At 35.7% G+C, this 25,065-nt stretch overlaps 1 protein-coding gene across 3 annotated transcripts in view; it reads right to left on the minus strand.

Annotated features, from left to right (window-relative positions):
* Positions 1–25,065, minus strand: part of Nbas (NBAS subunit of NRZ tethering complex) — a 330,311-nt gene that overhangs the window by 223,435 nt on the left and 81,811 nt on the right. For all 3 annotated transcript variants that reach the window (XM_058578372.1, XM_046441292.2, XM_046441291.2), the window contains exons 13-21: positions 24,622–24,685; positions 22,438–22,631; positions 21,116–21,373; positions 20,036–20,161; positions 16,925–17,076; positions 15,922–16,062; positions 15,595–15,673; positions 11,695–11,799; positions 11,218–11,354 (exon numbers count right to left, since the gene is read on the minus strand). In XM_058578372.1, the coding sequence (XP_058434355.1) occupies positions 11,218–11,354; positions 11,695–11,799; positions 15,595–15,673; positions 15,922–16,062; positions 16,925–17,076; positions 20,036–20,161; positions 21,116–21,373; positions 22,438–22,631; positions 24,622–24,685 (1,256 nt within the window). The remainder of the gene's footprint in view (positions 1–11,217; positions 11,355–11,694; positions 11,800–15,594; positions 15,674–15,921; positions 16,063–16,924; positions 17,077–20,035; positions 20,162–21,115; positions 21,374–22,437; positions 22,632–24,621; positions 24,686–25,065) is intronic.

Genomic DNA, 25,065 nt, shown 5'->3' on the forward strand with positions numbered 1-25,065 from the left:
TTTATTGGCAAAGACTGATCAAAAAGAATTATGGGGACTATGCTGCTGAGGCAGTTCAACCATTCAGAATATGTATTTGCTTACTTAAAGGTCATGTGTTCTGAAGTTATTGGTCAAGATACTTGTTTAAAAGAAAACTGAATAAATGGAAGATCTTATTTCCATGATGAGTATCATTTGTATCACTCAGTAATGCTGTATCTGGTAACAGCCTGATTTAAAGGAAATACATCAATGGGGCAGGGGTGGGGGGGAAGCCAAAGTTGGGGGAAAGTGCCTCCTCACAAATTTTTGAATGAAAGTAGTAACTTTAAACTGTACTAAACCACATTAAAAACATTTGATAGGGCTAGGGCAGGGGCTGTAGCTCAGGGGTAGAGCACTTGCCTCACACATGTACGGCACTGGATTTGATCCTCAGCACCACATAAAAATAAAGATATTATGTCCATATACAACTTCAAAAACAAATTAAGTTAGAAAAAAACACTGACAAGCACTATATCCATACTAAACAGAATGTGATAAGTATTAAAATAACTCTACATTTCAGAACATATTTTACTAATGCCTTTCAAATGTTTTGCCCTAACAGCAAAATAATCCCTTTACTGCATATTTCAGGATATGCTGTAAGAGCTACATGTGAAAGACAAAATGAGGCTGTAAACTGAAGAGACAAACGTTCTATACTCAATCCTGAAATGTTTGACTAAAAGGGAAAAACAAATTAATCAATATACCTTCGTTTCTTTGGCCTTCAGAGTTCTAGACACTTAATATCACCACACTTTCAAGCCCCAGAAAAATTACTTTCTAATAGTATTAGTGTAATTTCTCTGATTAAGGAGGCAGAAACTAAGTCCATTTTTCCTTTAAATTGATGAGACAGAATTAATTTAGCCAAAATCTAAAGTGCCACCATGCCAGGAGTTGTGAAAACCAACTACCCATACCACCAGGCCCAGTCCCTGGTTCTGAAGGTTGACTATATAAAGCAGGCCTTTCCCTTTTTTGGATTCCAAAACTGATACATGCCATTTTGTAGAAAGTGGTCTGTGTAGTCCTCTCTATCGATGGTCACCTCCGAAAGAAAATACAAAGCCACATTATTCTTTGGTCACAGCAACTCAGGAACTATACAAATGGGAATTAAATTTTTATTAGGTAACAAATTGACTTAAATTTTAGAAGAAAAATTCTTCTGTTTCCTTTGAGACTGAGAACCAAAAAGTAAAAAGTGAATACAGTAGTCTAATCCTTCTATAATTATTTCATTATTCAGCCTACAATTGAGGTGATACCTCATTTCAAAAACAAAATTAGGGTGAGAATAGAACACTCAAAAATTGCTTTTAAAATTTTCAAGGAAAAAGTATGAACAGGACTAGGCTACATAAAACTATGAATAAAGAGTTTCGTATTTAATTTTTGGAAATCCTCTGTACTAACTCAATTTCAACCAGTGAATTAATTGGAAATATCATCTGTACCCTTGTCAATCAACAATATGATATTGTTGAATGCATGAACAACTTCAGGTTAAATATTTATTCAGACAACTCTATCACTCAGAATTCCCTGAATCAAAAACACACTCAACTCTAAGGTCTGGATGCAAACCTTATCTCTTCCAAAGGGGTTTTCCTAATGGACCTCCTTCACCACAAAATCTCATCTTTCCCACCTCTACACCCACCTACATTCCTTATATAAACATGTTGTACTTTATTGTAGGTACATATACCCCTTTATCTGATCTTCCCTACTGGATTTTAATTTATCTACAGAAAGTCCACATCTGATTCCAATTTGCATTTCCTATTCAATCCAATGAAATTATGACTCATACATCTTCTTTAAACTGTTCTTTCAATGAAAATTAAATACAAAGGAATTTAGAATACTTTTTAAATCAAAAGCTGCTTAAAGTCAATGCTGACTTTGTTAAGAATTCAAATTGCTTAATTTATATCAGATTGTAGTTTTTCAGAAACTATCAAAAATCATCCATTTGAAACTAAACTATAGTAAAAAGTTGAATTTGACCTATCATTCAACTGTGAAGAACTGGGATCTTTTTAAAGTTAAATTCTTTATTAATGATTTAAGTTACAAGGTAAATCAATTTTACCTAATGAAACTGGTTCTACTGAAATTTTTAATGAAATTTATATTGATGTTTTGATTTTATGGCCCATTTTTATGTTCTTGTAAGAATAGAAAAATAATCCATGTCTGGCTATTCAAACCCAAGAGTCATAAAACAAAGTGAGAAGGCTCAGAAGTTCCCTTCATTTTGGAGGGCCCACCTATCACCAAAAGATGAAGAAGAGGTTCTCATAATGAGTTGGGCAATAACAGATATGTAACCTTCCATCTCAAATTGGAATTCATCTTCATTCTTGTTAAAAACAGCTTTACAGCATGAACACAAACAACGCAAGGTAGAAAGCTACTCTAAATCTTAGTCCTAATATTTGCTTCACTAAACAATACATTATTTCTTGAAAATATTATGCTAAGTGAAATAAACCAATCCACACCAAAAAAAAAAGTATTTCTACTTTTAAATGCCAAGACCAAATTCAGGGAGAAAAAAAAAAACAATGGAGGTTGGGGGGGGGGCGCGCGGAATGGGAGGGGTGAATGAAGAGTTGTTTAATGCATATAAAGTTCTAGATTTGCAATATAAAAGTTCTTGAAATTGTTTTCACACAATTGTGAATGAACATACCACTACTGAACTGTTCAAAGATAGTAAACCTTGTCTTTGTATTTTACCTCAATTGTAAAAGAAAATATGTATCAGGATTGAATGGTACTAATAGGCCCTAGGCTTTTTTTTTTTTAATGTTTAGTTTTTAGTTGTAGTTGGACACAATACCTTTATTTTATTTATGTGGTGCTGGGGATCGAACCTAGGGTCTCACATGTGTAAGGCGAGCACTCTACCTCTGAGCCACAACACCAGTCTCAGCCCTGTGCTTTTTAATACAGAAAAACAAAAATGATTTATGAATGCACAAAAGAAATACATAGTTGCAGGGCTGGGGTTGAGAGTAGAGCCCTCTCCTGGTACATGTGAGGCCCTGGGTTCGATCCTCAGCACCACATAAAGTAAAATAAAGGTATTGAGTCCAATTAAAAATAAATATATGTAAAAAAATGATAGTTGAACACAGCTAGATTACCTTTCTTGAAGTCTAAGAAAGTAAGTTTCCTTCCAGATTTATTTTCAAAGAGAATGCTTTAGACTATCTCTTTCATTTTACCACATTAATCCCTTTTATTTTTCCAAATCTCCTCACGTGACCACCAATTATTCATTCAAAAATTAACGGACTGGGATTGTGGCTCAGCAGTAGAGCGCTCATAGCTAGTGCAAGGCCCTGGGTTCAATCCTCAGCACCACATAAAAATAAATGTCCAACTAAAAAGCATGTTTAAAAAACAAATTATCAACCATTATTACAGTCATGCACTATATCCATAGCACTTTATTAGGAGATACACATCTCATTACAGAAAAAAACTGCCACAAAGTATGACAACCTGTATAGACAAAATATTCTCCATATTGGTCTCCAGAAGTTTTAGTTTGGGGTGAGTGACAGTAACTATCAGTAAGGAAAAATTATGCAAAACTTCACACCCAATGATACTTCCCCAGGGGCCTTGAATTTTCTGTTGCATTAAGTGGGACAGAATGCACAAAAGGGGCAAAGGCCCAAGCAAAGCAAGAATGATTTATGATTAACAAGAAAGAAAATGCCACAGACAAATGCAGTTCAAGTCAGCACAGCACAGAGAGGGCCTAGTTCTGCAGGTGAAAGGGAAGAAAGCTTCTACCAACTGGTTTATCATGCAATGTACCATACTGTTTTTGCAAGATTGTTCTGAAAAAGTGGTTTCTATGTTCCAGGAGAAGAGCAGCTTCTGAATATGGGGACTAGTATACTCTGACATGAGCTTAGGATGGCATCCTATGTGACCTAAGCCAGTGTTAACAGAATTTTCACACTGTCACTATTTTTAGCTTTGATGATCTTATAAATTACCATGGAACTAAAGGACAGAGAATAATTAGTGCTGACTCAACAGATAACTCATAAAGGAAAATGGAAACTTCTAAAATACACTTACAATTCACTGAGTTATAGTCCATCTACATGTTACAGCGTATTTTTCATAATCTTTCAGTCACCAAATAATCTAACAAATTTATTTATAAGCATATACATTGCTAAGTTCTGAGAGTAAGTTTTGGGGTACGATGTTAAGAATGTAATTATTCTTAACTATTCTATTTCCATTTACATTTGTCAGTTGCACTATAAAATAAATTCTGCAATAACCCAAATACACAAAATACAATTCAGTCTTTTCCTACTGGTTCTGGAGATAGTCCAGGAATATATCATAGTGAGTAATAATTCTTATCTAGTAAATATCTAAGAACCAAAGAATTGTACTATCAACATACATAGATCAACAGAGTTTATTTCCACACATTAAAAATAAATGAAGTCTAGGGGCCGAGGTTGTGGCTCAGCGGTAAAGCACCTGCCTCGCACGTGTGAGACCCTGGGTTCGATCTCAGAACCACATTAAAAAAATAAACCAAGTGAAATAAAGGTGCTATGTCCAACTACAACAAAAAAATAAATGTTAAAAAATTTTTAAAAAATAAAGTCTATATGCAATGTTGTAGTATCTTGGAGTGCATTTTCAAACAGAAAAAGACACTAGTCTAAAAAAAATACTGGTGAATTCCAATAAGCCTTTGGTGAGTTCAGTCACTTCTGTTTTTAAAATGGAAATTTGCTCCCACAAACTGATACGTTAGGTAACTTAAATATAACAGATTTCACATTTACACATGCACAACTGCATCCCCAGGAAGCATCCCATGAACACTGGACCCAGCTAAAGCAAGCCAGATCAGACTCCCGTCCATGCACACTCCCCCACATCCACCAGCTAGCTCAGTGAAGTGATCCCATCCACATCTTGTGTTACAACTTTCCATCAGATTTCTGTCGCCCTCCTGGCTCCACTTTCCAACTCACAAAGCGCAACTCTTCTGACACCCACTTCCACAATAAGACGCCCTTCACATGTTTTTCAAGGTAAAGGTTCATATTTGCACATTCATTTCCTAACTATTACATGTGTAAAAACTATGTTAGCATTTTTGTTAGGTTCTTAACTTTGTCCTAGTGCACAAAGAGCCACTAGCCCCATTTCCCTAATATTCCATGTAGTTTTTACTGAATGATTCTGCACAGCGCAATATTTAGAAATGCATGCACCACATTATAGCAGAACTGACTACATGTGATAGTCTATATTTGACCAATGTGTTATGACTAAAGGAATGGGAACCTAGGTGAAGAGTGTACCTTTTTTCCCCACAACAATGTGTTTTATATATTGTTTTGTTTTAATTAGTTATACATGACAGTAAAATGCATTTATGTACTCTGATATAGATGGGATATAATTTCTTATTTTTCTGAGTGTACATTGTTGCAGAATCATATTGGTCATACAGTCACGTGTATACATACAGTAAATGGTTGGAGTTGGAGAATAAGCCAATCCAACAAAACCAAAGGCCAAATATTTCCTCTAGTAAGTGGATGCTGATTCACAATAAGGCGGGGGCACTAGGGAAGAATAGAGTTACCTTAGATTAAGTAGAGGGAAGTGACAGGAGGGGAAGGGAGGGGATATGGGGAGAGGAAAGATAGAATCAAAGAGTGACTTTTGTAAATGTAAAATCATTCCAATAAAAAGTCTAAAACAATAAATATACAAACTATGTAAGTATATGAGACCAAACTTTAATACAAAATTCTGTATTATAATAACTGCTAACAATTCAGTACCATTTACTTGATCTAAACCACTGCAAACAGTGCTTGGTATTAATTCTTTAATCATTCTTATAACACTGTGGAGTAAGAGCTATAATCATACCCATGTTACAATGAAAAGACAGTGGTACAGTTGAGAAACTAACTCAAAATCATGACTCTAGGCAGGTAGTAGGTGCCCTTACCACTATGCTACATTATTTCCACAAACAAATACGATTTTTAAAAAACACTGTACTCATCATACTGGAAAGATTTCACTCAGAAAGGAGGCTAAAATGAAAAAAAAAAAAAACTATAAACTAAAAAGCTATAAACATTGATGTGGCTATGTCACTAGAGTATGCCAATTTTAAGTTCTTTAGGAATAGACCAAGGAGTGGGATAGCTGAATCAAATGGTGGTTCCATTCCAAGTTTTCTAAGAAATCTCCACACTACTTTCCAAAGTGGTTGCACCCATCTGCAATTCCCACCAGCAATGTACCTTTTTCCCCACATCCTCTCCAATACTTATTGCTTGTGTTCTTGTTAACTGCCACTCTGGCGTGAGATGAAGTCTTAGTGTAATTTTGATTAACATCTTCAGTGACTGGAGAAATGCAAAACACTTTGTCCACGTATTTGTTGATCGTTTGTGTATCTTCTGAGAAGTGTCTGTTCAGTTCCTTAGCCCATTTATTATTTTTTTTGTATTAAGTTTATTGAGTTCTTTATATATCCTGGAGATTAACATTCTATCTGATGCACTTGTGATAAAAATTTGCTCCCATACTTTAGGCTCTCTTCACCTCAATAATTATCTCCTTTGCTGAGAAGCTTTTTAGTTTGACTCAATCACATTTATTGATTTTATTTCTTGCACTTTAAGCCCCCAACTTCCTTAACAAGACTCCTAATCTGACATGATGAAGATTTGGGCCTACAAAAAACCTAACCTGAAATGTGCAATCAGCACAAAAAAAATATGATTTTCCACTTTTTATAATCTCCATTACCATGATTGGGGGCACTAACAAAGAAATATCACCTTTTTTACTTTAAAAGGGCAAACTAGAATATAAGGTGTAAACATTTTATAACAGTGATTAAGAATTGGTACCTTTTCACTAATGAAAAATATTCATGGTTTTACAAAACTTGGTCACATTTCAATGTCAAATACACAAGAAACAAAAAGTGACATTATAATACACAGAATAACACATACCATAGAAATCTCCCAGCCATCATATCCACACAGTTTAGATCAAAATTGATCAAACTTTGGTTAGATGTCAAAGTACATGTTTTCCCAATGGAATCTCCAAACAGAACAACAGGTCAATTGCTGACATAACCCACTACTGGTTTGCAAATTTTTTTATATAGCTTGAACTCTAAAATTTGAATTCTATACCATTGTGTATACTGAATTTGTCTTAAGTGACTCATTCATTCAAAACCTACTGGGTTATTCATACCAGGCACTGAGACTAAAGATGTTCATGGATTTTACATTCATTCATTCACAACTATTTATTGTACAACTGCAAAGTTTCAGGTGCTGTTCTGAGAGTACTAGGGAAGAGAACAAAAAAATGCTTATCCTACTGAAGGAGACATTATAGAAAGGAAAACGGACAATAAGCAAAACACAAACCAAATTAGTAATAAACGTTAGAAAACAAAAAGATATCAAAGAGAAGGATTTAAAGTGAGGGTAAAATTCTAAGCGAAAGAAAGCCAAGGAAAATCATATAAAGTAGAAAAGACAACCCTACAACATGTTAGGTGTAAATGCTATGAAGAGAAATAAAATACGGGGAAAATGTGATGGTGAAGTGAAGGCTGAGAGAAAATGGTCAGTGAAGGCCTTTTTGAAGAGGTGGCCTTGAGAAGTGAATGTCAATGAAGTAAGAGATCCAGTGACTTGAGGATATGGGAGAAGGGCATACCAAATCAAAAACCCCTTGGCAGGAGCAAATGTGGCATGTTTAGGAAGCAGCAAGAGACCAGAGTGGTGGGAGTGGAGAGAGCTGGGGCTGTGTACAACCTTCCTGATAACCACTATGAATTTGGGCAGGTATATACTTAAAAGTGTAATGACTTACTTCAAATCAATTCCACATTATAATTGCAAAGTGTAAATGGAGGGAATGAAGGGAAAAAAAGTGGGATGAAGCCCAAGTGGTACCACTGAGTAACGCAGACTTCCACAAGACAATCAGGGCATGTACACAGAAAATTCAACGGCCATTCAAGACAGTGGATAAGAAATTTCTACCGATTTATAAAGTATCCCTGATAACTCATGCTGATTAGAAACAGTGTTTTACTCATTTTTAAATCCCTCCCACAGTGCTAGGCCCATGTGAGGTACTCAGCAAATGGCGAGTGGTTATGTGTAGAAAAGCATTTGTGTGCCAACGTGTCAAACATTATGTTCATCAGACCTCACATTTGTAAATGACTCAGAAAATGAATAACAAGTATCCAAAGAAAAATCCTCAAAAAAAAGTCTCTAAACATATATTATTGATCTATATGTCCCTTAGGGCAAGATTCTAAATGGAAAAAAGAACTTGGCAGTGGGTTAAACAGAAATTGCACCTTCAGGTTAGCAGAACCTTGATAAGTACCTCTTATGATAAGACTTCTCCCATGTTAGCAGGCATATTATCCTCAGCACACCCTTTAGCCTCTTTCTTAAATGGCACAAGGACCTACCTGTCCCATCAGTAAATACTGTGAAGTACTTGCTACCCAAGAACCATCCCATGCCCCTGGGTATCCAGAAATTAGGAAGGATGGTCTGTCTTTAGAATTAGGTTGATGTTCATTAAAAGGGGAGCCAAAGGGAGGACAGAAAATGAAAACAAACCATGTAAAATTTTTGTATTATAAAGAATTAGAAGAATATAGGGAAAAGAATAATTTATAAGAAATCACACAGAAGCAGTTATGCCTGAAGTCTAAGCATGGTTTTGTATTTAGTAAGTTAAATTGTAATAGAGTAGACATATTACCATTAAACCTATTTTTCTTTGCCAATTAGATAAGTTTAAAAAAACCACTGTGAAGGACTTTCTAGACAAACAAAGATTAACCAAAACAATCTGTATGTTTCTCAGTAGTTAAAAACAAATATAACTCAAGAACTTAACACAATCAGTCTCTTCAAACTTTTTTTTAAATCTCGTATCCCAAAACAATGATGCAAAATAGCTTTAATACCAGGGCATGGGAAGCAGGGAGGAACGGGGCAAGACCAGGGAGTGATACTGGCTACATATTACTATATTGTGCGCATATACAAATATGTAACAACAAATCCCATCATCATGGACAACTATAATATACCCATTAAAAATGTGGGGAGAAAAAAGGCTGGGGATATATCTCAATGGTAAAGTACCGCTGGTTTCAATCCCCAGTATGGGTTGGGGACAGGGGGGGACCTTAATCTTCCAGTTACCCTCTGCTGAAATATAACTCAAGTCTTTATTGTAATTTAAATTAGTCCTTGAGTTTACATAAAGGACCCCCAGGGCATTCAAAGATAATACAGCACTGGACATTGTGCAATTATTCTGCAAGCCAACTTTCAGGTTAAAATCATAAGTTTAAGCAGTCACTACAAAACAGTAACAATAAGTGCATTACATCTAAAAAGAAATTACCTTTTAAAACATTAAGGAATAGCCCTTTTTCCTAAAGATCTACAGCAAAAATAAGTCATCTCCCTTCAAATTTATTTATTTTGCAGAGGTAGAGAACAGAATTACATTCTAATTTATAAACACATTTAGAAAATACACCTACGATTCACTATACAGATTTAAAAGTTGAAAATTATCAAAGTATCTCAATGTTTTTCTTCACTTTTACCTGAACAAAGATTTGCCTTTTTAGTAAAAAGAAAAATGCAAATAAGTAATTTTAAACATTCTTAGAGCCTAGTGACCTACAACTTTTAAGCACAGATTAAAATCTAGGATATACCTATGTTGATTTTAACATGGTTCCAAGCCTCTATAAATCTCAGGAAAAACAAAATTATCTGGAGACCAGGTATAAGTAAGATGTGCCAAGTGACTCTGCATATGCCGATCAACACCCAAGCCTAAAAATATTATTCAGTGAAGGCAGCAAGGGAAGCCAGATGATCCCCAACTTATACAACGTCCCTTAATATTGTAAGTTTCCAGTAGCTAGAGTTAATAACAATGATTTCAATCAGAACTATCAAAATCCTTCAGAGTGTTATAGTTTACAAGCAAATTTCGTATGTATCAATTTGCTTTAAAGTGAAAGAAAAGGCAGGAGTGTAAAGGTGGAAAATAAAAGACAAGATTGGCAAACTAGCTGAAACTGAGAATAAATACATCATAGTTCATAGTACTGTTCTCTGACATATGTTTGAAATAGTTTGTAATAAAAAGCTAAAAAGAAACAGTTGTAAGCAACAGTTATAAGCAACAGTTATACTCTATTACTAAAAAGAATGCTGTGAGAGTAAGCCAGACAAGAACTGTCGACTCAGTTTAATGATAAATAAATTCAAAATCAGAAAAGATAAATCATGCATTTACTAGTGAGCCAGCTGACTACACGTTAAAGACCTCACAAATGGATATGTCCTGTTACTCTCCATTTGCCTTCTACCTCTATTCAGAACTGACCTAGCAAGGTATGCTCTGAACACCTCTTCTCCCATTTGACCGGGAGAGCTCTGAACACCTCTTCTCCCTTGTGCCATTTGACCGGAGCTAACATCACTAAACTATACACTACTCACTTCAATCTCAAGATGCTGGCCTCCAGAAGAACATGAGGTGATAACACTAGAATGTAATATCTACATAGGCTTACAGTCTGTCACATGCCGAAATCCGATTATCAAATAAACTGACTTGAATTGTAATATGGAACATTAGTCTGGTAGTAACATGGTATTTCATTTTTGTCCTTGTCTCTGGGAATTTCAAACGGAGACAAGGTTGTTGAGCAAAGCAGGATACAGATAGTCCTGGGTCCCTAATACTGTTAGAACTACAGGTTCAGTTTCTAAAATAGACAACTATTTCAAATTTATATTGGTATCCTAAAATTGTTTTTAATTTAAACAGTACATATTGCGAACATGGCACTAAACCGTGACTCTTAAAATTTTGTATTGAGTTCAAGTGGTCCCGTTATATTTTCAAGATTTAAAAATAAGTTGAACTTACTTTTATCACCAGAAAAAAGGTTTAAATAGATTACATTTTTTTTTAATTCAAGGTCTTCAGCATGAAACAAAAAATTTTTATTATTTAGAGAGAAGGTAAAATTCGGTTTATAGAGTCACATACCAAGCTTCAGGGAGCAAAACAGAGTATTCATGTGGAGAAGTTGTTTCTGGAAAGTTGGAGAGAATTGCAAGGCGATGAGGAAGAAGGTCAGAGCCATGATAAGTAAATAGAATTTCTAGTGCTTGGACATTGCTTTCCTGTATAAAAGAAAAGAGGTGAGTTTCTAACATGAATCTTGGAAATAAAGCAGTGATTTTCTATAACATTCAAAAATTTAACTTTTTTATGCAATTCTGAAAAAGTTCTTTGAAATATTGCTGAAGTTTTCCTAACTTGTATCATGTTTCTCAATTTAATGGTACAAAAATGATTTTTAAATCTCTGAAGAAAATTTTTTTAAATGTAACTATGTTTTCTACATTCATATTACAACAGAACAGAAAATGTAATGGTATATGCACACATCAACATTAACTGCACAACTTCAATATTTACAGTGTTAATAGCCACAATTATTTACCAAAAAAAAAAAATTACCCGAGCATAAGTTCTTGCTGAGAGAATAATATTCTGGCTTCTAAACTTCTTAAAGAACTCAGCATTATATCTCTGTCCAGATGCATGAGGCACTCCCAAGATTTCCTGAAGGGAAACAATGATTTTATGAATAGGCCTTTAAATACGGTGACAAGAAAATATTAAAAACCTTTACAACTCTGCCTGCCTAAATAAATAAGGCCTGAACTAATTAATTTAACTGTCAACTGTTAAATAAAGTGCTATATCTGTATCCTCATCTTTGTTTTGAAAAGGGCCATATTTGTAAATGCAGTAATTTTTTTCAAATCCAGAAGTAAGTGAAATAGTGAAAACTTAATTACAGTAGGACAACCAAAACCAACTACCTGGTAAGAATAAGCAACAGTTATACAGTGCTGTACATTATAAGCACCCATCACATCTACGTAAGAACTTTAGATTGATTTAATTATTCTTAAGAGTGACCTATGTTAAATGCAGATTGTAAATTGTAAATGCAGAATGAATAGGCTCAGAGTGTCTACTATATGCTAGTGGTACTGTGATAGGCACTGGTAACTCACTGAACAATGTACTTTCCCTTCCCTCCATGTAGCTTGAAATCCAGCACAGAAGTGAATCAACTGTTTACAAAACATCTTAATTTTTAAAAATCATTTATGAGGTACCTATCTACTTCATATTCAATGTTGCTATCATATGAGAATTGCTACTAATTTTGTCAGAAGTAACAGCAGCCTTGTGGGTTTTTTTTTAAGACCTAATGATTTAGATATTCGTACTCAAGTATAGATAAAATGATAGAATTCCTGTGATTTGCTTTAAAGTGAAAGAAAAGGCAGGAGTGTAAAGGTGGAAAATAAAAGACAAGATTGGCAAACTAGCTGAAACTGAGAATAAATACATCATAGTTCATAGTACTGTTCTCTGACATATGTTTGAAATAGTTTGTAATAAAAAGCTAAAAAGAAAACTAATAAAACTCAAGACACCTAAACTCAAATAGATACTCAGTGTTCTTCAATGTTGCTACATTTCCCTAAGAAGTTTCCTACTGTTAGGAATTTTTTCACATTTTCCGATCCTCTAGACTGTGACATTTTATTCCCCAGCCCCCTACTCTCAGCTAACAACCTTGCTTTTCTTAATTGACTATTAGATGGGAGGTCCCTAATTTTCCAACCCACCAAAGCTGCAAATCTGCCTGCATCTATACCAATAGAATTTTCCTTCCTTCCGTTACAGCAGAAAGAAATTTATTTTCATATCTAAAACAGTTTCCAAATTCCACTGATGCTCAGAATCCCAGTCTCCTTCTCTTCCACTATTACCCAAGTATTCCTTTTTCTTCCACTCAATAAATTCCCTTTCACTCTTCCACTGTGCATTCCATTAGCATGCAACCAATACTACTACTTCCTTCTACTACAAAAACGACCCTTATTGGGGCTGGGGATGTGGCTCAAGTGGTAGTGCGCTCGCTTGGCATGCGTGCGGCCCGGGTTCGATCCTCAGCACCACATACAAAGATGTTGGGTCTGCCGAAAACTAAAAAATAATTTAAAAATTCTCTCAAAAAAAATTAAAACGACCCTTACACATACCTAGCCAACACCACCACCTTCACCATTTTCTCTGGCCCAGCCTTTTTCTCAATAACACTTCTTGAAAGAGCTGCCCACATCCAGTCTCCACTTCCCCACTGAACCTCTAAGAAAAATTTAATTTGATTCCTTAAATAGGATAAGTTAACAATTCTAACCATATTTCCCACCTTTGTTCTGTGCCACCCCAATCTCCACATCCTACGGTGACTATCAAATGTTCTCAAGAGCATGTCATCTTCTTCCATGCCAACAGGCCTTTATCTAACACTGATTATTAGCATAGCCTGCTCAACAGAAAAGTTCTTGCTTCCTAGTTATTTGGGCAAACTGATAACCTTCCCTAAGCTTCTATAAAATTCAGAGGATAGTAGAAACTGCCTCAAAAAACTGTTGATAAACAATCTTGAATAAGTACATGAGACAACAGCTGACAGTCCTCAATAAACGTGCTGGTATTTCTTGAGGTCTTCTCCTTGCCCACTGGGTCTCCCTACTGTGCTTCCTCATCAATTCTTCATAACTTTATCATCACTTAATGCGTATAAGAAAACTGTTCTTTATTCATCTCTCCACCTCCAGAAACAGCACAATATCTGGCATACAGTAAGCACACAGGTAAAATTTAAATGAATTTATTTTTTATCCATTTATCATTTTTAAAAAGCATGTCCTATGATGAAAATGCAATGCCTATCTCTTATACTAACAGGTTAATCATTATATCTCAAGATTTTAATTCATTCCAAGTCATCTACATTTCAAAAGCTTAGGTTTTCAAAAAAAAACAGGGACTTAAATACTTTAAATGGACTGTCACATGGGAAATAGCCATTCAAAAACCAAAGAGTAACAAAAGAGGCCTGGGAGTGTAGCTGAACGGTAGAGTACTTGCCTAGCAGGTGTGAAGCTCAGGGTTCAATCCCAAGCACCACAAATGGTGATGATGATAATGAAAGAAAAATTAACTGGATAGTCAAGCTCTGAACTTTTTTTGCGGGGAGCAAGGGGATAACCCGGTATTGAACCTAGGGACTTACCCACTGAGTCACACCCCTGGCATTTCCCCCCCCCCCCAACAGGATCTTTCCAAGTTGCTAAGTCTGGCTTTGGAACTTATGATCCCCCTGCCTCAGCCTACTGAGTCACTTGTATTACAAGTATGCATGCAGTACAGTATGCAGTTAAACATTTTACATATTTTTTAAAGATGTTTATATACTTAGCCTTAGTTTCATGAATGAAGTACATGCTTGGATTTCTATAGTATGGAATGTGCTTATTATACATTACCTCAAAATATTCCAGAACTCTAATGTTGTAAAACAATGTTTTAGGGCAGTATGACCATCTGACAGTAAAACTTATTGTACTTAAATATAGATTTTTCAGGAATTCTTCATAACTTGTTTGCATTAAGTGGTATACTCATTACCAATGTTTTGTAATATCCACAAAATTAGCCCTCTTAAGTGTCCTGTTTAAAAGCATTTTAACTACATTAGCAAGGTGGGGAAATCAAGTGCTTCTGGGTTCATTTATACACAGTCACAAGTACAAAAAGGCTTTGGTTATTCTTGGGATGGGCACCATATTAGCAGACCTGACACTGAGCACCTACTACTGTGCCAGTGTCATGACTGATATGCCTACATAGTAGGGAGGCAAGTCAGACTAAGGAAATAACTTCCATGTGAAGCCAAACTTTGATAGTTGGAAATAGTTTAGATTGCTTTATTAAATGACCTTCATAGCTGAAGTTATTAAGGTTTTAAACTATCTGTTTACTGAAATGTGGCCAATTTCCACTTTTACCTTTAAGAGTTTCTGAATTGTTCTAATAGTTCAGAGTATTACTGAAATCCCCAACATGGGGCCATCTGGACTTACACCTCTGAAGACTTGAATACGAAACATACTATTTTTAATTAGGATCAACCAACTAAATTCGACCCAATAAATCATAATACTCATCTTAAGATTATTTAAACTCAGTAAAAACTGAAAATTGGTACTGAGAACACCTAAGTATCATTAACATAAAGTAAAAATATAAAATATAAGAAAAAGAACTGTAAATCTGCAAGACTTAGATGCATTTAAATGGCTATACCTTTCGTATTCCCTAACCTAACAAAATAACTTCTGGCCTTTCATGATCTTGAATTTTTATCAAAACAAGTTATGAGAGAACTTGCTTCTGTAAGAAATTAATTTTTCCCATATAAACAGTTTTAAGACAAGAATATCAGTGGCAGATCAAATTCACATAATTGGACAAATTATTCCTTACCTCATATGTTGCAAGTCGATCCAAGTAAGTTAATAATTTCAGTCTACAACGGCAAAGTTCTTTTTGTTCCAGCGTCAACCTGTATTGAATGACTATATTAGGCCATTTATATTTACATAGAAGTACATTTCTCTAGGAGTTAAAATAGAACAAAAATGAATATTCCACTGAACCCAAAGCTCTTGGAACAGTGTACTAAATAAAGCACAAGGGTAAAACAATATTAGACACATTTAAATTGTTGAAATAATTATCAAGTAAAAAATATATACTGAAATCATTAGTTATTTTAAAGAGGTTACCGAATGAATAGTAATGAATCATTACTTTGAGAAGTTCACTAATTTAAGTAGTTCTTGTCTCTTCTTGAGCTCTTTTTCCTTTTTATTCTTGGCAGGCTGTTCATCCAGTGGTGAAAGATCCTCATAGGAGATACTGTCAATGTCTACTTCACCAGGTAATGTAAATCTGCAAGATAAAAAAAAGAATTACTGAAAGAGGATTCAAGTTTTTTTTTTTTTTTTTTTTAACTTAAAAGCTATTTTTTCCTATTTTAGCTGAATTATTAACTTCCACAGAAGAACAATTTTTTTTAAATTTTTGCCATTGTAATGCAGGTGATCCACTCATTGTATCCATAAAATAGAAAAATAATAATATGCACAGAAATGCTAAGTTCAACAAAATGAAAACTGTTTAGGAAAACATGTAGTATTATATTCACCTAATGAAAAACAGCCCATGTAGAAAATGCTGCCTAGAGTTTATAATTTGACTCACTTCCATTTATCTTAAAATGATTAGCAAATGGTATCATTTAAATTATTCCCTCTTCAGATATATCATCATTTATATCTCCAAAGAAGTCCCAAATGTCTGATGAGCAATGACCCCTGTCAAGTAACTATTACTATTATTACTGACATTTGAACGATGCTTAAGTTCAAGAGGTGCTTTCATAAGATATATAATTTAATTACTGAAAGTAATTCTGTAAAGGAGGTATGATCCTACAGGTAAGGAAAGAGAAGTCAAGACTCCAAAGATTGTTCAACTGACAAGGAAGCCAACTTAGGTTTGTGCCAAAAGCCGCAGCCTAGCAAGGGCCAGCATTCAATAGATGTTTCTAGAAAGGCTGTTTCCTCAAATCAAGCCATTACATGCTAACACTTAACATAGGAACAAAAGCCATGACCTAATGTAAGAAAGCACTGATCAAAGACAACTGCCTGGATATAGAAGAATTTCAAGTTTACCTGGCCCAGTGTCTCAGCTTAGAAGTTTTCACCAAGTCACCTTTGTTTTGAATTCAGATTTTACTGTAACCAACCTGCCATCATCTGCTCCTTTCCCTATTGCTAGCAGAGCCTCCAGATCTGTGCCTTTCAATCCATACTGAAGCAGTTCTTTTGCAGCATCCACATTATCAGGCACTCGCTCCAAACACTCATGGAGAACCCAGGATCGCTTCTTTATTTTACTCTAGATAGAAAACACAAAACAAGGATAAAGAATGCATGGCATCTTATAGCACCTGACAACTGCCTTCTAGAATTATAAAGCTCTATGTGAAGTGATATAGTTATTTAACAACTGGACCATAGGTAGCTAGCTGCTCAAGAAACTCATAACTATTCTCTAATATTGATTCCAACTGGATAAAGAGCATGTGATTCCAACTGCTTTTGTGTCTAATGAGCCTCAAAGACAAAAAGCTCCATTTTCATATCTGCAGCCTACACATCAGTCTAAGCCATCAAAATACAACATCTGGGACACTATAGGAGTTCTCTGCTCCTAGCAGGGTTTCCTACACCATTCCCCTCCTACTCCATTCCTTTTACACCATCTGCCTCTGCAATCCCCACAGTCAAAAATCCACAACAGTTTTTCACTACCTAAAGAGAAAAGCCTGAGTCACCACAAGGTTTCAACATCCTCCCAAATCAACACATCTTTCCACCTGTATTTCTTCATGTTCACTACCTCAAATAGCATCTCCAACAAACGTAGTGAATTCATTTATCCATGAAATGGTTACTGGGCACCTAGTATATGCAGGCACTGAATGGGACATGAGGATACGACAGTGAATTAGATTGGGTCACTGTCCTCATGCTTGTTGCAAGTTGCTCATACCATTACCATTTGTCCTCTTACAAATGCCTTTCTCTTTTTGAGACTCCCAAATTCCTGTACAAAATATCTTCACTATACAAAGGCCTTTCTTCTACTCCTGCTGAACGTACCATGATCACTACCTTCTCCAGGCTTCTACAGTTCGATCTCATGTATACTTAAGTAAAAGGTTCGTCTCTGGGAAGACAATCAGCTCAACAGCCACAGCCACACTTGGGCCCCTGCTGCACGTCCCCATGGTCACCAGTATATTATTTCTACTCTTAACTGTCTATTTAATAAAATTAAATACATCCCCATTAAAAATTTACTTCTGTTGTCTCTTATAATCATCTTAGCTCCTTTATAGTGACCAAAACTGTTCTTTATGTTTCAAAAAAAAGCAAGTAGGTGTACATGCATTCATGAGTCCACTTGGACTAAGGCATAAAAAAGATAAGGTAGGCTTGGTGTCCTAATTTGCTAAAGCAAATGGTAAGCAACTTTGTCTTCATTTTTCCATCAGCTCTCATGCTCCCTTGTCTGAGATATTACTTGTATTAACAGTTAACGATCCTGTTTGGTTGAAGCATCAACATCTCCCAACATTTTCAGATCATGTTTTTATTTTTAATAACTCAAAGTGCATAAACTTCTAAGGAAAACAATCACCATTAAATTTGCCCAACATTTCCTAGGGTCTTCCTAAGGGCAAAGAGGTTTTCCTTTCTAAATGTCATATAAGAATGTCAGGATTTCAACTACTTCCTGAATTTTGAGTAATACATTCAACTCATAGCAAAACATACAGGCTTGCTATGAGTTGAATGTATTACTCAAAATTCAGATATTGAACATATGACTATATGGATCAGTAATCCCCCTGTGATTATTTACAAAGGTCATTCAGGGGTAACTAGGTCAATAAGAGTAGGGTCCTCATAATATAATTGGTGCCCACATTAGAGACTAGGCATGAGCTTGCTTCCTCTCTTACGTGCTCTCGGCCATGTAGGGACATAGCAAGAAGGAATTCATCAACAGATCAGAAAAGGGCCTCACCAAGAACTAAACTATCACTTTCCCGTGAACTTTCAACCTCCAGAACTGTGAGAAATGAATTTTGTTTTAAACCACCCACGTCTATGATACTTGTGTTATAGCAACCCACGCTAAGGCTAACTGTGGCTACATAACAATTTTAATGTGAGCAACCTATAGAAGGAAAGATACAGTTGTGGGCTATAAGTAAAAAAAGGAATATTTAGTAAGTTTGGTATGTCAGTTACCTATTTATTATCTCTCAACTCCAAACTTCCCCTCCAAGCAGGTGCAGTGATAGCATTTTTCATTTGCTGCTTGACACAGTATATTAAGCTTTGTCAACAGGAGTACTAAAGGGCCACAATAAAGGAAGAAACTCTAGTTTCAAGAACTTATGTTCTGGTTCTTGGCAGTCAACAAGGCCTGAGATGAGGTGGGGGATACAGAGATACCTCCTTCTCTACCTTTCCTCCTGCCATGACAACTGTGCACTGAGTATCAGTGGCACTCCCATGAACCAATTTTTTCCCAGTGAATCTCCCAGGAAGCTGAACAAAAAGATTCCCAGACTGAGCCTACCTTACAGGAGTAGGAGTTTTCCTTGCCAGTCCCAGGTTAAGGCCTCCTCATTATCTACCAACTTTAAGCTGTGTGCAGCTGCTGGGGGAGCATCCTAAGCAGGACGCTTCTAGTATCAGGGATTTTCTGAAACAACCTTAGCTCATTGGCACCCCGGAAATAGAGATGGATATCGAAGCTGGCGGTCTAACTGCCAACCAGGGTCACTGGAGACCAGCCCTAGCCTGACACAACCCAGAGAACTTTTCAATCCAGTGTGCTGCAACCAATCCTTGTCTAACATTGTCCAAATCCCAGCCTAGGGGAAGAGGCCTCTCTTCCAAGCGCATTCTCTCCATGGGCATGTTCCTTCAGCCCAAGGGTATTCCATGGAATTCTCTTTACTCCTTTACAGTTAATCTCTGTTGACTACAAAAATTCTAGTTGAAACTTCTGCTGTGGTTCCCGAGTAGACCCTGACTAACGGGAGTGAAGAAAGGTAGCTGATGCAGTGAAGAAAAGATCAGGTCTTTGTTCAAACATCTTTACCATCACAATTCAGTTACAGAGGCAACAGATCCTGATGAGAGAATTTTTCCAGGTTAAAAAATACTTCATCACCTATAGAAAAGTCAGCAACATAAAGTACCCTAAAATAAAACCTATAAAAGAATATTCCATGAACATGAATTTACCACATTACTAAAATATTTTAACATACCAAATAATTCTGAATTGAAGCAATGTTGACTGCTGACTTCCTCCACTGCCTCTGATACACGAGATCAGTATCCAGGCCGTAGGTGTGAGCCAGAGACAAGGCTTCCTCATACTCTTCGCTTTCAATCTTTTAACAAAAAAGAAATGGCGGGAACGTTAATAGTACAGAACTATCCACAGGTCACTGTTATTAAAGAATGGATGAGAATAATGTATTGACCTAATACAGCATGGCATGCCATTTTGTGCACTGTGCCACCGGAAGCTCACTGACATTTAGACAAGATAAATTTAGTATTCTTACAATACTTTAACAAAGATGATAAAGAGCACTTGCTTATAAAATCGAATAATGGCAAAACCAGGACCAGAATACTATAGCCCGATTCCTGCTCCAGGGCTACAGCCACAGCACTGCCAAATGGCACAAATAACTCCAAGGTGTGTATGCAGGGTCTGTCATGTGGGCTGCCCATCAAAATCCCTGGCTGGGAAGTAGTCTGCCTTGTTTCCCTCAGTATCTTTAGCTTGTAGGCCAAAACCAAGTAGTTGGCTGGTTCACTAGTGACTATTTGTTAACCATCCTCTGTACCATCATCTTCTATCCCACTAAAATGGGGATAAGGGGAGAGCTAGAAGCACACTTGTAATCCCACCAACTCCAGAGGCTGAGGCAGTAGGATCACAAATTTGAGGCTAGTCTCAGCAACTTAATGAGGACCTGTCTCTCAAAATGAAAAGGCACTGAGCTCAGTGGTGCATGCCTATAATACCAGTGGTTTGGGAGGGCAAGGCAGGAGGATTGAGAATTCAAGGCCAGCCTCAGCAACTAAGGAAGGCACTAAGCAACTCCGTGAGACCCTGTCTGTAAATACAAAATACAAACGGCTCAGTGGTAAAGTGCCCATGGGTTCAATCCGCAGCACCCAAAACTAAGATAAAACTGATAATTCTAAACTGTCAATGATCTAACACCCCTTTCTTTAAATTTCTTCCTTTATTGAAAAGTTTGCTTTTTTTCCTGGGTGGGACGGGGGGAGTTTGATTCCTTCATCCTTTGGTAGAAAAAGGATATTCTCACCTTTCTCTGATAAAGCTCCTCTGGAGTTGTAGAGCGCAAACTGACAAGACGGTAGTTCTTGGTAATGGTTCGTGGGCGTTTCCGCGGAGGTGCAAATCGCTCCATTTCAGTCACCAAGTAAAGACCCTGTTTAATGTACCCAAAGTAGCGAGCCTTGGCTGATGTTTCATGATCGGAGTCAGAATCCTCTCCCCCCTCATCATCTTCTCCAGCCCTCATCTCCAAACGAGATCGTTTGGGGGCAAGTTTAATCTCACACTGAATTGAAAAATGAGGTACAAAATTAATACTGAGGAACTAAACAACCTTTCAGAATTTAATGAAAAACAAAATTTTCAACTTTACTTTGGCTTGATTCATTATTATGATTCAAAATGGAACCCAACAACAAGCATATACATTAATTTCTGCAGAAACATACATGGACATTATCAGATCCAAATCTCCAAAACCAAAGGCTATTTTAGTGACACATCAATAATACAGTCTTATAAATATATGCCTAATTATTTTAGAGAAAGAACTTGAGAATGAATTGCTTTTACTTTTGATATTCCTGTACTTGCTATATGGACAAATTGGATGACAATATTTTACATCTATTTAGAGAATGAACATTAAGGTATCTATTTGCTTCATCAAAAATAAGCTCTCTCCCTGCCCCTTTTTAAAAAAAGTCTAAGAGCTTAACAAAGTTCCCTATCTGAAAGCCTGGTTATTAAAGATAACTTTCATTTCAGGCTTAACAGAGCTGGCTTATATTTTAAGCTATTCTCTTTAAAGAACATCTTTAGACTCAATAACAAACTTGGGAACAAAAAACATTTGCCAGTCTGAACTAAAATGATAGCCACTGAAGACTGTTCCTGTAAAAAGACTTGAAATAAGAATTTTATATGACCAAAACGTAACTCTCAAAAGCTAGCCTCTATTTTCAAGTCTTTTGTCATGGTAAACAAGGTTGTTTTTGTTTTGTTTTACTAAAAGAACCAAAAATTTTAAGTTAACACATTTCAAAGAAACAAGTTAAACATTAGGAAATACCTAAATGATAGTTTATCCCATTCTACATTTTAAGATAACTAATCTAGAAAAAAATTTATCATTTCAGTGAAGAAAGGCTTTGAAGGCATAATGACCACAAGTTTTCTATCATGATGCAATTTCTTTTTATTAACTGAACTTTAATATTGTGTCTTATATCTGATGCTACTCAGATTTTGTTTTTAAATACAAGATTAGATCATGGGACAACAAAAATTAAGCTCAATATTTAGATTTTTGGTGAAATGCACGTTTACTCTTAAAGAGGAAAGTCTTACCTCCAAACTTAAAAATCCCCCATCATGGGCAGCAGTGACTTGAGGTGATGGCTCAAACCATTCACAAGACTTGCCCAATAAATTCTTTAAGGTTTTCACTGAAGACACAGTTAGAGCACCAGAGCATCGAGCCAAAATCACTGCACTATCAGCCCACCAACTGACATCTATCAGTGGGTAAAAGGACTCTTTATCTAACAGGAAGAAGAAAATGAATGCAAATTAAAAAAAAACCACATTCACAGATTTAAGTACAATGTATTTACTATAATAACTTTAAATTCAAACCTATCTATATTATGTGGACCCTAAAGGTATCTTAAATAATCAGAAAAAATAATCAAGTTGAAGTCATTAAACTTTTACTCAGGTAGGAGGTAGACAGTGGTATAGTAATTCATTTAACAAATATCTAAGTGCCAACAATTAGTCAAAGTCCAAAGCTCTAGGGATATAGAGGTAAGTCAATTAAAATCCTTCACCAAAAAAATATAGACAGGCCCCTAAATGCACTTGTAATCGCAGCTACTCAGGAGGTTGAGACAAGAGGATCACAAGTTCACGGCTGACTGGGAAACTTAGCACGACTTTCTCAAAATAAGAAAATTTTTTTAAAAATTTATAAATTTGTGTGTGTGTCTGGAGATACTGCTCAGTGACAGCACTCTTGGGTTCAATCACCAATATTATTAAAATAAAAAAAATCTAAGCATATAGTCAGGAAAGATACATCACCATTTTCAACATAAATTAAAAGGCAGATAAATACAAAATGCATTTGTATACTAAGATTTTAAAAGGTTTTAGAAAATGCATGTCTACCACTTTCATACAAACAAGAACAGAAGTATGCCCTCTAAAACCATATGACAGATATACAATAGCTTCCACTGCAGATTTCCTCTTAAACATTTAACTAATAAAGGAAAAAGCATTCAAAGCCAATGAAGAATTTCCACCCAACAGAGGCAGTCAAAAGAAATGTGATGATATTTGTCAGATTCATTGTGCTTTTTATTTTAACCTTAGCTGTCCAACAAAAGATATGATATGGTTTAAAGGTAATACCTGTAACAACAAGCCATAAATTTAAAAACAAACTAAGGAGAAAGATTTTGAAACAGAAGTTTAGCACTATGAAAATAACTCATTTTAATTTTAAAAAATCCTAACACTATTTTCTTCCAATGAAAGCCTAAGGCAATTCATACAAAGAATTTAAAGAAAATATGTTTCTGGGGCTTCTTTCCAGGAAAGGAAGGAAAGAAGGAAGAAGGGGTGGGTCATTTAAATCACATTCTAACTTATACTTTCACAAATTATTATTTTTTCCTCAAGTATTTCTGAATGAGTGTTTCAGATGATTTAACAAAACACGTCATTCAAAGCCTGGATTCTGACACAATACTAATCAATATTTGCAATGCTTTTTAAATGTGAAAAAAGCATATTATAATAATGTAGATTCAAAATGTGTGTCTATTACTGATTTTGTAAGTGACACTTAAAAATTCGGAGACGTTTGAGAAAGAAAAATAATCCTGGGTGCGGGGGGAAGGCATGTGGTGGAGCACTCGTTTCATGTGCACCGAGTCCTGGATTTGATTCCCAGCACCACAAGAAAAAGTATGTATATTCCTTAGCCAAAAATTAAAAAACCTCAAGGTAACAATTATTTTGTTTGTGTTTACCAATTAAGTAACAATCAGCACTTTTCTTTAAAAATACATCTTGATTTATTCCCTATTTATAATAATATGCACTCATTTTGAAAATAAATTTTAAAATTGGAGATATATCAAAAAATTAAAAAGAAAGCCCTGCCAGCCTAATCCTAATGACCTCCCATCCACAAAGATTACTCTTCAGCTTACCAGTTGTAGACCTCCTACAGCTATCTTCTCCAGAGGTATGTGAAAAGATGTGTGCTTCTGAGCATTGACCTGTGTGCCATTTCAGGGCTGGCTCTGGCAGGAGACCTGTGCCACAGACATTGTGCTCTGCTTCAGCCATTTAGGGAGGCTCAAACAGAGCACTGAGTCTACTGCCTGGTTCTAATGCTGTGAACTTCTGGTGTTTCTTCCACGGTGAAGCAAAAGTACCTAGAGACTTTACCATCTAAAGAATACCTTATGTAATAAGAGCAGTCTCTTGAGGTTTTAACAATCATTTCTTACAACTCACCTTTTACTTTTTTTCTCTTCTCAGTAAAGAGCCTCCAGTTAGGATTAAGGTCATCATAGCCTGGCTAAATATGAAAATATACACATGACTTCTTGAGTCAACTATGTAAGAAAATTGTGAGAAAATCATCAACAGTTATGGAATTAAATTTTAAATAACCAAATACAGAGATGATGCTTTTCTATGATCTTGGTTACAATTAACTGAAATCTTCCTCAACATAGTAGTCTGGAAAAGCAATTTTTCTTAGAGTTCACGTGGGCACAGGCAGGTATTGTGACTCAGTTTTATAAATGAAATAGAATGCATAAGAACAATAAGTTAACAAATGTACAATTAACACAAATGAAAGCAAAATACAATAAGAATTCACTCCACACACATACCCCACCCACCCTATATAATAGGAGGAAGACGGCAATATTGTTGTGTCTCAACATTAGC

The sequence above is a fragment of the Marmota monax genome, unplaced genomic scaffold, assembly GCF_021218885.2.
Source record: "Marmota monax isolate L192 unplaced genomic scaffold, Marmota_monax_Labrador192_F-V1.1 WCK01_AAM20220418_F8-fsc00010, whole genome shotgun sequence".
Taxonomy (NCBI): domain Eukaryota; kingdom Metazoa; phylum Chordata; class Mammalia; order Rodentia; family Sciuridae; genus Marmota; species Marmota monax.